The 13,066-nt window shown below is 43.4% G+C and overlaps 1 protein-coding gene across 1 annotated transcript in view; it reads left to right on the forward strand.

The window, feature by feature from the left end:
- The window catches only part of AKNAD1 (AKNA domain containing 1), a 49,112-nt gene that overhangs the window by 28,947 nt on the left and 7,099 nt on the right, over positions 1-13,066 (forward strand). Inside the window, 6 exon segments of the mRNA XM_012648501.1 lie at positions 1,820-1,975; positions 4,379-4,427; positions 4,429-4,508; positions 4,802-4,859; positions 8,099-8,190; positions 10,997-11,094. Coding sequence (XP_012503955.1) covers positions 1,820-1,975; positions 4,379-4,427; positions 4,429-4,508; positions 4,802-4,859; positions 8,099-8,190; positions 10,997-11,094 — 533 coding nt within the window.

Consider the following 13,066-nt stretch of genomic DNA (forward strand, 5'->3'; position numbering starts at 1 on the left):
TATGTTTATTTTGTACTGGGCTATCTTACACAACTCTGTTCTTAGTGTTTTGTTGCTTTTCAATTGATTGTCTTTGTTTTCAGGTATGACAAACAGAGCATCTGAAAATATTTAGTTTTTCCCCCTAAATATTTTTTATTTCTTGTCTTCCCTCCAATGCTTATATATCTCATTTCTTTTTATTGCTTCATTTGCTAGGTTTTACCGAACAATATTAAATAATTAATACTAGTGAAAGAGAGAATTCTTGTTATGTTCCTAACAGTTATGGGAATTCTCCCAAATATGATGATTGCTGTAGATTCAAGTAAATACACTTCATCAAGAGAGTTTCCTTCTATTCCTAGTTTTCTAGAATGAAGGCTTTTGTTGTTTAATTTAGGAGAATGTTTAATCAAATGGGATTGAGAAATCTATTTAGCATTTTTACTTTAATCTAGTAGTTTAATCTACTTTAGTGTAGTAGAACATATTAATAAATATCCTAATGTTGAACTATAGAATGAATTGTTCCGGGAGAGTCTAATAACAGGATTTGTCTATTAATTAAGGTCTTGGTAGAACTCACTCATAATCTCACTTGGACTTGGTACATTTTGGGGAGAGATTTTTGAGAATCTTTTTCATTTTTCTCTAAGTTACTCATCTTTTCGTATTTCCTATTTTTTTATTTAAAAAAGAAATAACTGGATATCTCACACAATCCTACCTCTTTTAATAATTTATATTTTCCTGGAAACTTGCCATGTCACCTACATTTTAAACTGTGTTGGTATGAAGTTTTTCAATCTCTTTTGATTTTAAAATTTTCCTGTTATTTTTACTTTCTCATTCTTAATGATATTGATGTTTCTCAGTGAGACTTTCCAGTTGTTTATTTTATAGATATTTTATAAGAAAATATGTTTTAGTTTATTGATCAAATTCTTTTAAGTTTTATTTATTTCTGCCTACTTCCTTTTCCTGGGTCTATTTTATACTTCTTTTTCTTTCTGTTTTGAATACTTACTGATTTTTCAATAATGCATTTTAAGACTTTAAATTTTCCTCAGAGTACTGCTTTGACTGCATTGTGTTGGTTTTCACATGTTGTTCTCTCATTTACCATCCACTTGTATATTATCCCTAATATCCATTTCTATTTCCTACTTAATCCAAAGTTATTTAGATGAGTGTTAAAATTTCCAATTAAACAGGGTTTTGGGGGGTTATCTTTTTGTTAATTTCTAGTGATAAGAGAATGAAGGTGGCATAATTTTTAATATTTTGGAATTTGTTGAGATTTTTCTTTGTGGACTAATACAAGGTAAATTTTTATAAATGTAATGGATTTGAAGAAAATGAATTCTCTTTGTTGGTTAAATATGTATATTTGTATACATGTACACATAGATCTAAACACACTTATTAAATTATTCAGATATTTTATATCCTTCCTCTTTTTTCAATTGGCATAACAATTTTTTTCATAGAATCATAGCTGTTAGAATCCCCTGCAAAGAACCTCAAAATCACCAAATCCAGATAAGGAAAGTACAGTATTTTTATCCCAGGGTATAATTGAGACATTGGAGGCCCATAAAGATTAAGTGATTTACCCAAGGGTACACAGCTAATGGACAGAAAATTAGGATGAGAGCCCAGGCCTTCGGAGTGAAACTATAAATAGGATGTCAGTCAGGGCGAGCGTCTGTTATCCTTCCTGCTGGAGGGCAGGCCACATTAATACTATAGATCAACGCTATAGTCAAGAACTGTTGTTACTAATTAGAATACTGACTTCATAGCCCAGAAGATGCCTGTTTGTTTGTTTACTTAGAAAAGTGGAAGGTGAAATCTTCAAGTTGGAGATGCTACTTGAAGATGTGAAAGAAAAAATTGACAAAAGCGAATATACTTCAGCTCTCTCTCTCCCTGCGAGTTCTCCAGGCATCCCGAATGGCTTGGCATCCAGACCTTCTTCACTCTCACATGAGGTAATCCAGCAACTATAGCCTAATTTTGTGCCAGGAAAAAAATGTTTATGTATGTGTACACTCTTAATTCATGCATTCACTGAATTCTTTTTTAATATTTTACGACAACTTAATTTTCCAAAATTTCATGAATCATATTATTTAAAATGGAACCAGGCCAGGTGCGGTGGCTCACGCCTGTAATCCTAGCACTCTGGGAGGCCGAGGCGGGTGGATCGCTCAAGGTCAGGAGTTCGAGACCAGCCTGAGCAAGAGCGAGACCCCATCTCTACTAAAAAATAGAAAGAAATGATCTGGACAACTAAAAATATATATAGAAAAAGTTAGCCGGGCATGGTGGTGCATGCCTGTAGTCCCAGCTACTTGGGAGGCTGAGGCAGAAGAATCGCTTGAGCCCAGGAGTCTGAGGTTGCTGTGAGCTAGGCTGATGCCACCGCACTCTAGCCCGGGCAACAGAGCAAGACTCTGTCTCAAAAAATAAAAAATAAAAAAATAAATAAAATAAAATGGAACCAGCTTTTTAAAAATTAGAAGATTTTTCACGTGTTATTTTTATTAGGTTTTCTTTTTTTTTTTTTTGAGATGGGGTCTTGCTCTGTCACCCAGGTGGGAGTACAGTGGCATCATCATAGCTCACTGCAACTTCAAAGTCCTGGGCTCAAGCCATCCTCCTGCCTCAGCCTCCCAAAGTGCTGAGATTATAGGCATGAGCCACCATACTCACCCTTTATTGGTTGATTTTTTTAACATTGTATTAGTTTAGGATGTAACAATGTAGTTTAAACTGATAAACCATTGAAGAGCTATTTCTTTGGGATAAATAGCAAAATCTTTGTGGATCATGCCTGGAAGAAATAGTTTTTCTTCTTCATAGTTTTGTACTCCATCTTCTAAATAATAAATACCACACTCAGTGAAATTATTATTTCCCACGAGTCCACTTCTGCATTTTCCTCCTCTTAAGTTAAATTATTTCAGATTGCATGTGCAAGATTAGGAATTCAAATCAATCACCACTGTCTTTCTACACATTTTGCTTTTGTAGCCTCAACAATCAGAACATTTCAGATTCTGAATTCTCAGAAATTAAAATTCTGAGAACTGAGTCACCTAAATAATTGCCTTAAATTGACTCTTTACTTGCAGACGGTACTTGAAGACACAACTTGGGGCTGATATTCAAAACTTGAATGAGGTTTTTGTCAGAGCTAAGGACAAGATTATGAAGATTACATAAATGCTAGCCCTTCCAAAGAAGTGTGTTCGCCCCCTCAAAACACCTGCTGGGCGAAATCTCCCTCATTCAAGGGCCAGCCTCAGAGTCAGGTCATTTGCGTGCCCTGATACCCGGGCTCCGCCTCAGGCAGAATTCTCTGCTCAGGCCTTTGTGTTCCCACAGCGCTGTCCTCGTGTCCTTGTACTGATCCTCGTACCCTGAACTCCCGGAATGCCTGGTGCACAGTCGGTGCTCAGTGTGGGGAGCCCTGAGCCGCTGTGGCAGTGACGACTAATCTCGCAAGCTGTGCCCCGGGCTCACAGCTTGTTACCCCGCAGTCCCGGACCCCAGCTGGCTCCCGGTGCTGTGAGGCGGCCTGGGCCTCCGCCCAGCAGCGCCCTCCGTCTGGGCTACTCTTCCTTGCTCCGTCCCAAGCTTACAGAATTGTCATGAAATGATAACTTTGTGATAAGTAGCCCCACTGCTAGTGTTGTTCATTCATTCAGCACCATTTGTTGCTATATGCTAAGTGCTTTTCCAGGTAGAGAGGATACAACGTAAACGAGGCAGACAAATCACCTGCCCTCAAGATGCTTACAGTTCTGTGAAACATACACTTCATAAAATTAACATATAATTACATAATATTAAAAGTGCTATGCAGGAAATAATAATACATTCTGCATAACTCTGAAGCCAGACTATCTGGGTTCAAATACTGGCTCTGCCACTTACTATTAATAGCTTCGTGAACTTGGGAGAGTTACAGAACCTCTCTGTGCCTCAGTGTCCTCCTCTGTAAAATGGGGACATACCTGCCTCACAGGGTTTTTATGACGTGTGAATGAGTTAATGCATGTAAAGTACTTAAAACAGGGCCTGGCCCATAGTAAGCGCGTTACTGGGTGTTAGCTGTCACGACTGTCAAGTAATGGGATCCGACCAAAAGTAACTCAACGCGGTAGGGTGGTGTCACTGAGGCAGGGGTGGTGGGGGAAGGTTTCTCAGAGGAGGTGAGATCTGAGCTGAGTCCTGGAGGATGAGGAGGCAGCTGGGTGAGAAGTTGAGGGGACTCCAGGCAGGATGTCGTGGCGCCCTAGGGGTGGTGTGGGGATGCTGCGCTGATTTGGGGTCGCCGCGGTGGGACTGCGGCCCTAACGCAAAGTCCTTCTGGGCGGCTCCCCCGGGTTCCCAAGGAGCACCCTGGCTGCCCTCCCGGGGCCGGGGCCCAGGTGGAAGACGACAGGGACACTCCAGGGAGGGCCGCACGAGGCCCCCTCCAACAAGGAGCCCCACGAGCTGGCCCCGCAGACTGAGTCCTTGCCCCGCAGCGCCCACCGAGTCGGCCGCAGGTGCCACCCTCTGGGCGGAGGCGGGAGGGGCAGGACGGCTGCGCGGGGGCGGAAGAAGGTCAAGTGGCCGCGGAGGCCACACCACACTCTGCCTCAGGTTGCTCCTTGCCACAGTCCCAGGAGCGCTGAATTAAGCTTGAGACGACTCTTCACCAGCTTAAAGAAAAGCCAAACGGTCCCCCAAAGTGAGACTCCCAGGTAGCTCAAGAAGTGATTCTAAAATTCAAACTGGTTTTTAACTAGCTACCTCCTCAGAGTGGGGATGCCCAGGGCCAGCCAGATCAAACGGCCACGGCGCTGTCTTCTGATTCCAGGGTGGTGTCCTGTAGCCGGTCTCGGCTCAGCTCTGCCCACTGCATGGGCTGGTTAGCGATAGGCAGTGCTGCTGACTGGGACCCAAAAATCAGCGTCACCAAGGTCACCTGGCTTTTCTTGCCTGGCACCCTGCGTGTTAGTGCTGGTATAGCTGCTGCTGTTGCTACGACGTTTCCCGTGCTTTCAGCACCGAGGAGAAACTTGGCAGGAGTACCGGGACCTACACCAGGATTTCTTCAGCTCCACTGTGCCTAGGAATCACCTGTGGATCTTGTTAAAGGACACGCTGATTCAGTGGGTCTGCACGAGCCGGCGATTTTGCATTTCTAACAAGCTCCCAGGTGACGCCAACGCTGCTGGTTCAGGTCTGGGGACCACACTTTGAGTCTAGGGTCTAGAGATCAATTCATTGTGAATGAATTGGAAATACTGGGGTTAAAAACCTCTGGGTCTAAAATTATAGCAACAGTATAATAAGCAGTAAACAATAATATAATATTTCTGTTGGTTCAGAGCTTTACAGTTTGCAAAGACTTTCGGCAGAGGAGAAGTAGCTTAGAAAGGTGAGATTTGCCGAGGGCAAAGAACCAGAAGATATTACAGCCCAGGTCTCCAACTCCCACCTGCCTCCATTCTGCTACTGTAAATCTGCCTTAAAGTCAAGTGCAGGGGTAACCCTGTAAGCTTAGCAGGGATAAAAGAAATCACAGGGGAGTTATGGAGGGAAAAAATCTATTTTTTAAATTATAAAAGCAATGTATACTTATTGCAAAAGAAATCAGAGAATAGAGAAAAGTAGAAAGAAGAAAAATCATTGCGAATATTTTAGTGTATATCCTTCCAGTTTTTTTCCCCTGCATATGCATTTTTGCAAAAGTGGGGCCTTACTGTATGTATTGTTTTATGATCTGCTTTTTAATTTAACGTCGTATTGTGGGCATGTCTCCACATCATTTAGAATAAACCCAGAGCTTCATTTCTAATTACTGTATCATATTTCATTATATGGATGTACCCTGACTCATTTAAACAATCTCATAGTGATGGACATTTGATATTATAAACACTGCCTCAGGTAACCTCATTTTACACACAAACTTTTATCCATAGTTGTTTATTTCCTTAGAATTAAAACCTAGGATTGCAGTTAACGTGTCAAATGGCACACACTGAAAATCCTGATGCCCCCGACTTCAGAACTGCAGCCTGGTTTGCAGGCCCGCAGCAGTGCCTGGGAGTGGCGGTGTCTCCAACCTGAGCCCGCCCCAGATATTTTTTCTAACCTTTGCTAAAGTGATAAGTGAAAACTGGTATCTCATGGTTTTAATCTGTTTGACTATTTATGAAATCCAACCTATTTTCATATGTTTCTTGGCCATTTGCACCTCCTCCATGACATCCATATTTTAACTTATGTTTGCAAAACTGAAACTATAGTTTTTTTAAACAAATTAACTACCATGTGAGTTCTATTTAACTCACACTAGTTTTGAGCCCGGGGCCTCGTGAAGCATATGTAACTCACACATCTCTTTACCTTTACCCTTATTATTTTTCAAATTGCATTAACTCACACACAGAAAACAACTAAAAATAACAAATTTGTCATTAAATTAGAAAGGATCATTTTGTTTTCAAAGTTTTTATTCTATTTTTGTAATAAAACACTGTGACCCCAAGGAAAAACAATTTTCTAGTGTGGCAGTCATTGTGTTAAAAAGGCAGACATCTGGGAAAATACTAAGAGCAAATGGTGTTCAGTGTTGAGATCTTTGTTATATCACGTGCTCTGACAAATGCACAAAGGAGCAGAATTGTGGTTAAGGACACAAACGTACAGGTCAGACGGGTAGAGGTTCAAATCCCAGCTCAGTCAGGGGTGGGGAACCTGCAGCCTTCTGATTTCAAGACTGTTCTTTTTTAAGCACCAAAGGAGGCAAAAAAAAAAAAAAAAAAAAAATTTTTTTTTTTTTTGCCCCCCCCCTTTTAATAAAAAGATTTGTTCTGTAAAATTGGGATTCAGTCAAAAGGCTGCACGCACTTAAGGACCTAAAAGGCCACAATGGGGCCTTAGGGCCGCAGGTTCCCCACCCTCGTGTGGCCTTGCCAAGTTGCTTAAATTCTCTGAGCCTCAGATTATTCATGATTAAAACGGAGACAACATGCCCGGAAGGTGGGATGGAATGAGGCTGTATGAGAAGCACCTGGCACATAATGAACAATCAACAAATGGCTGTTTTTATTAATAAGAAAATGCTGAAACTCTCCAAAAAAATTAATGAGCAAAGGATAGGAACTAAAAAGTCCCAAGTAGGAAATACAACCAATCAACATGCATGTGGGAAAATGCTTATCTCCTTTAATCACAGAGGAAATGCTAATTAACACAAGGTGCCAACCCCCCTTAAATTAGCAAAAACATTTTCAAGTGATAATTCCTGCTGCTGAGGAAGGTGTGGTCACACTGAGCCGTCCACATTGTTGGTGGCTGTGTAATCGGTGCAGCTTTTGTGGAAAGCAATTCGGCCACACGTATCGTCACACGAACATGTTGGTAACCTTTGGCCCAGTGGTTTCCTCAGGAAGTAATTCAAAATGTGGAAAAAGCTATGTGTGAAATAATGCTTCTGCCAGCATTGTTTATAATGATGGAAAAAGTACATTTATTATCTGCTTACATAAAGGGTAAGATCACAGTCAAAAATACGCAGTGGGTGGTTTCAGATCAGTAGTGTAATTGTTTTGTTTTAAAAAGGAACATAGAACCAAGCATTTAGGCCTCTAGTCAGTCCCTAACCTATTTTAATTCACAGTTGAACACATTTCTTTGGAAAAGCTTTTAGAGCTCTAACCAGTGGTCAGATGAATAGATTTAGAAATTATCTTCCTAAATCTGTTCATTCTGTGGTGAAGCTTGGATTCATGTGAGACTGAGGGAAAGGAAAAAGGGAAACGCATTCTCTCATCTGTGACCAGATTTGCAATCTGGTTAGAGGAAACCAGGGTGGCAGCTGCCTTTCGTAAGCCCCGGGCCTTAGAGGCACCGACCCCTCTGAGAGACATCGGAACCAAGCACGGGCTCTTTCCTTCCTCCTGTCCTGCTGGCCTCCGTTTCCCCATTTGTAAGAGAGGCTTGGCAAGTTCAGGCGGGTCTGCGCTGCTTGCTGGGCGCGTGTGCAGCCAGGGGGCTGAGTCACATCCTCTGTCACACCCACAGCTGTGTGTGCTTTGTGGTGCAGGAGGACGTCTGCGGCACCTCGGGAACGCAGGAACATGCAGAGACGACGGCACCCAGTCTGAGCTGTGCCTTCTGCCGCCAGCGCCTGGAATGGTGAGGCTCTGGCTGCTACATTCCCAGGGTGGGTGCGAGTCCGTCCCAGGATAATAACTCCCATGAGAGTGGGCGGCAACCGACTTCAGGCACTGGCTGAGTTACAGAATCAAGGATCTCGGGGCTGGGCACACGGCCCAGCCTCTCTCCCACCTTGCAAATCCTCTAGCAGTGGTTCTCACCTGGCGAGACGTCAAAATCACCAGGGGAGATTGAAAAGTAATGCACATGCCTCCATCCCACCTACAGGATCAGCATCGCCGAGGGTGGAGCCCGGGTGGGAATACAGCTTTTAAGTCTCCCCAGGTGGTTCTGATAAGCACCCTTGGTTAGGAATCACGGCACATGGAGGGTGGTCCTGTAGGCTTTGTTTGAACATTGCCTAGATGGGGGATTATTATCCACCACTGTATACCAGCTCCCACTGTCACTACTCTCTCCTTATGATGAGCAGAAGTCTTCCTTGTTGGGTCCCACCTGTGCCCCCCAGTCCCAGGAACAAGTCTCATCCCTCTTCTCAGGGCTGACTTCTCCCCAGTCCTAAGCAAGAAATCTTCTAGAGCTAACAAGCTGTACATTCTGTGAAATCCTTAATGTTTTCAAAATGCTCATTAGAGCAACTGTTAGCCCATGTGGATTCAGAATCATTTATTTGAAGCTTGTATTAGGTAAGAGAGGCGCCACCTCCAAGCTCACCGTGGACTTGGGCCAAAGCTGGGCTAATTTACCTTCCGAGGGTCAAGAGTCAAGGCGGGAGGAGCTGTTGAGCAACCACTAATAAATGTGCGTAATGGACTCTAATAGAAGCAGATGACAAGGTCTGAAAGACGGAAGCTTCCTGTTAGAAAGCATTCCGCCACAGGATAGGCGCTTAGCATTCTGTTGAGTCTCTGCCCCTAAAAAAAGAAACAGCATGGAGTTTGTGCTAAAAATGACCTCGTGTCATTTGTTGTGGATCATTACTTTAAACCACCATGTCAGTCATCAGCTTTGAGCTGCCCTTTAAATGCAAGGGGCACTAATGCAGCTTACTCGCCGAGTCATCCCAGGCCCACTATTTTTATTTATTGAATGAATTAGAGTTCAATTTTGGATTTTAAAAAAGTTTTATGAAGTATAATAAAAATATTTTGACATTTATAAAATATTTGATTAGCATCAAGATATTAAATATTTCTCTTCCAAACTCCTAGTCTAGACCCTACAGAACCACGAAAGTACCAACACAGGGACCAGCGTGCCAGACAAAATGTACTTTTTATGATGGAGAAGGTGCAAAGAAGAGCACAACCGAGTGGCGACCAGGTCTAGCAGTGAGTCCACTGCTGGGGAGTGATGAGGAGATATATTTAGTACATGACTTACGAATTGAAATCTTGGTAAACTACGTAATTCCTGAGGAATGATTAATTTAAGGGAGAACTAGACTTTTCTCTGTTAGAAGATTAAATATCTCTCTGATGGTATGTGTTCTTTATGAAGCTTGCTGATGTACATACTATTCGCAGGATATTTGTAAATTGTTAATATATGTGGATAAGTAATACATAAAACATAAAATGCTTATCCCTTTATGTTATTTCTGATGCAAAATTTTGGATTTAAGAATACACTTTAGCTACTTTGTCTTGTTGAAAAACTGTCTTTCTCCAGTAGAATTACATTTGGCTAGAAGATTTTAGTGCACGAAGGAGTTTAAAAACAGAAAAAGTCATGTGTTGGACTGCACCCACTTGCGTGAGATCCAAGTTTCCCACTTTGGGGAGCAGATGTTCAAATGCCCCAGAGGAGGAGGGTGGAGACAGAAAACGAGGTGTGAGGAGATACGGAACCAAAAGGAAAACAAGGTTTTCCAAAAAGAAGGAAAAGACCTGGCTTCTCAGCTCCAACCCCAGGAACCCCCAGCCGCAGGCCCAGGCACAGCTGGATGAGCACAGAGCATGCATTTGCCGCATTTGCCCCACCCCCAGCCCTGGGCAATCAGCCTTACTGGTGCAAGGATATGCTCGGCACGGTGCCCTCCACACTAAGAATGAGCAGCTCTCCCTGGGGGCTGTTACTGGTTCCCAGGGGCTGAGCAAGAGCTTTGTTAAGAACTGTTATTCATTAGAGTTCCTTTAGAGGAGTTAGAATTTCTGTGGAGGAGGGAGGCCGAAGCTACAGGCAGGTCACAGGAAGGCTCCTGATAAATGTCAGTTGCAGTTGCTGCTCTCCCATGCCCCCTGGTGGCCGCAGACAACGAAAGTGAACTGCACGTGCTCCCGGAGCCTTTAGCCCCGCAGACATTGTATTTCATACGTGGATGCACCTTATTTAAACAATCAGACAAAACTGGGCAGACACCGGACAAAACCCACTTCGCTGTGCATTTTGAATACGTTCAGCTTGTATTTACAGAGCCAAAGCTGCGTGACCAGTACTGATGTATAGCATAGCGTCTTTCCTTGATAAGAACTGATTTTGAGACATAAATATAAGGAAAACTCCAAATTTTATAATTCCTATACTTCAAATTTCTGTTTTGTGTGTGTATGATGATCAGATATTATCCTCTGCAGAACAAAACATTTATTTTTCACGTCTGGTGTACATATTCTCACCAGGCCAAACTGTGTGGGGTGCAATTTCTTACAGGGAAGCTCTCAGCAAGGCAGGCAGTGGGGCCTCTGTGCTGAGGACGGCAGCCGCTCCTACCTTGTTCCGGGCTCCGACACAAGAAAGTCAACATTTCAGTTTCACTGATACTTACCCTATGTCAGGTAGAAGTACACTAAAAGTTTATGGGATCTTAATGCACCTTTTTTAGGAAGCAAAAAATGGAGAAAAAAGGCCACGGAAGGATCAACCTTGGAGGGTTTTCAGTTGTCATTCAAGAAAAGGCACTGCGCTCAGATTCAGCTCTCAGTAAGTTGAGGGGCCTGGGGCTGTGGGTGCTCAGTCCTCAGGGTCCCCCTCTCCATGAGGTCTGCTCTCGGTGGGTGCCAGCTTGCCACCTGCCGCTCCAAGAGCACTGCCCTAGATTAGAGTGTTGTATGTTGTATTTTTTTTTTTTTTGGCAAAATGTGAAGAATTAATAATTGAATAGATCTGAGTAAGATGTGGTCAAGTAGGGTGAAGTGCCAGCACCTGTTTCTAGCTGGAATCGCAGGACTCCATGGACTCAGCCACAAGGGTCCTACAGTCTGTCTGTCCCTGTCACTTTCGCATGACCCATAGCTGTACCGGCAGGGCTACTGGCCGCATGGGAGTTGCCGCTGACTTGATCGTACGCATTTCACGGACGCAAAGAAAGTTAGAGCTGGAGGAGCCCTAGAGAGTAGCAGTGCATGGCATTCAGTGATTTTTTTAGTCTTTAAGATCTTTTCTCCTAAGACAGTTTAAGCAGAGAAACTGCCCTGGGGGAGGAAGAGGTGTGGCCAGGGGGCCCGCCTGTTTGGGCAGCTGCCAGCGCACGCATGAGGGGACTGGGGCCAGAGCTCACATTCATCCTGCCCGCCGCCCTGAGCCCTGCTCCAGCTCAGCACGCTCTTATGTCACATGCAGGTCTGTGCTGGCCTCTCCGTAGATGAAACATTTCCAAATAGTAATAACAGGTTTCGCTTTCACACTTAATTATACCAGATGCTGTAACAGAGTAGGGGTTTCCAAAGTGTGGTCAGAGAGCCCCTGGGTTCCCTGAAACCCTTTCAGGGGGCACAAGGTCCCCCCTCTACCAGCCACGTATCTGTGCAAAGACAATACTGCAGTGATGGACGGAGACGCAGCTGTGGGAGGCAGCCACTCCTGTTAAGCCAGATATTCAAGGTATTTGCCAAAACATGGAACAGTGCCACTCTTCTAATGTTTTTTATTTTGGAAAATATGTTACTTTGTTACCATGAAATAGATTTATTATTGTTAAATGACATAATAAATAAAATGTTTTTTTAATGTCTCAGTTTAAAATTCTAAGAAAAGCCTCTGAGCTGCCCATTCAGTCTTGGGGAAAATACGAATGGTTCTGCACAAGCAAAAATGACTCGCAGTTTGTACATCCACCCCTCTCCGCTGGTCCATCTGCAGCTGACCAGATGTTACATGATAGCTCTTCTCTAATGCAGGGCGAGATTCTCACCTTAGTATAAAAGATGGTGTATGTTATGATATATGGTAGATAAAAACCACATAAAAGCTCCTCAGGGTCCTCAATTTTAAGTGCTGAAAAGGGTTCTGAAATATTAATATGGATAATGTGTATAATTTAACTATCACAACATCTCTGTAAGATAGGAATTAATATCTTTATTTTATAGATAAGGAGATGGAGGCTCAGAGAAATTAAGTGACGTGCCAGGGCCAAAGAGCTATCTATTGCCGTGTAACGATGGATCCCAGAGCTTAATGGCTCAAAACAACCAACATTTATTATCTCACAGCTTCTGTGGCTCAGGAGATTGGGAGCACCTTAGCCGGGTGGGTCAGGCTCAGGGTCTCTCGTGAGGTGCAGTCAAATGTTGGCCAGGGCTGCAGTCATCTGAAAGCTCGACTGGGGCTGGAGGATCTGCTTCTGAGATGGCTCGCTCACATGACCAGTGGCAGATCTCAGTTCCCGGCCATGTGGGCCTCTCCGATAGGCTGCCTGAATGTCATTATGACATAGCAGCCAGTTTCGCCCAGAGCAAGTGATCCAAGAGATAGAGGAATACCGAGATGGAAGCTTCGGTGTCTTTTGTGGCCTGGTTTTAGAAGTTATACGCCATCACTACCACTTTACTTGTTAGAAATGAGTCACTAACTCCAGCCCCCATGCAAGGAGAGAGGAATTAGGTTCCACTTTTTTTTTTTTTTTTGAGACAAAGTCTCACTGTGTTGCCCGGGCTAGAGTGCCGTGGCGTCA

This window comes from Propithecus coquereli, unplaced genomic scaffold (assembly GCF_000956105.1).
Source record: "Propithecus coquereli isolate 6110/MARCELLA unplaced genomic scaffold, Pcoq_1.0 Scaffold289, whole genome shotgun sequence".
NCBI classification, from domain to species: Eukaryota; Metazoa; Chordata; class Mammalia; order Primates; family Indriidae; genus Propithecus; species Propithecus coquereli.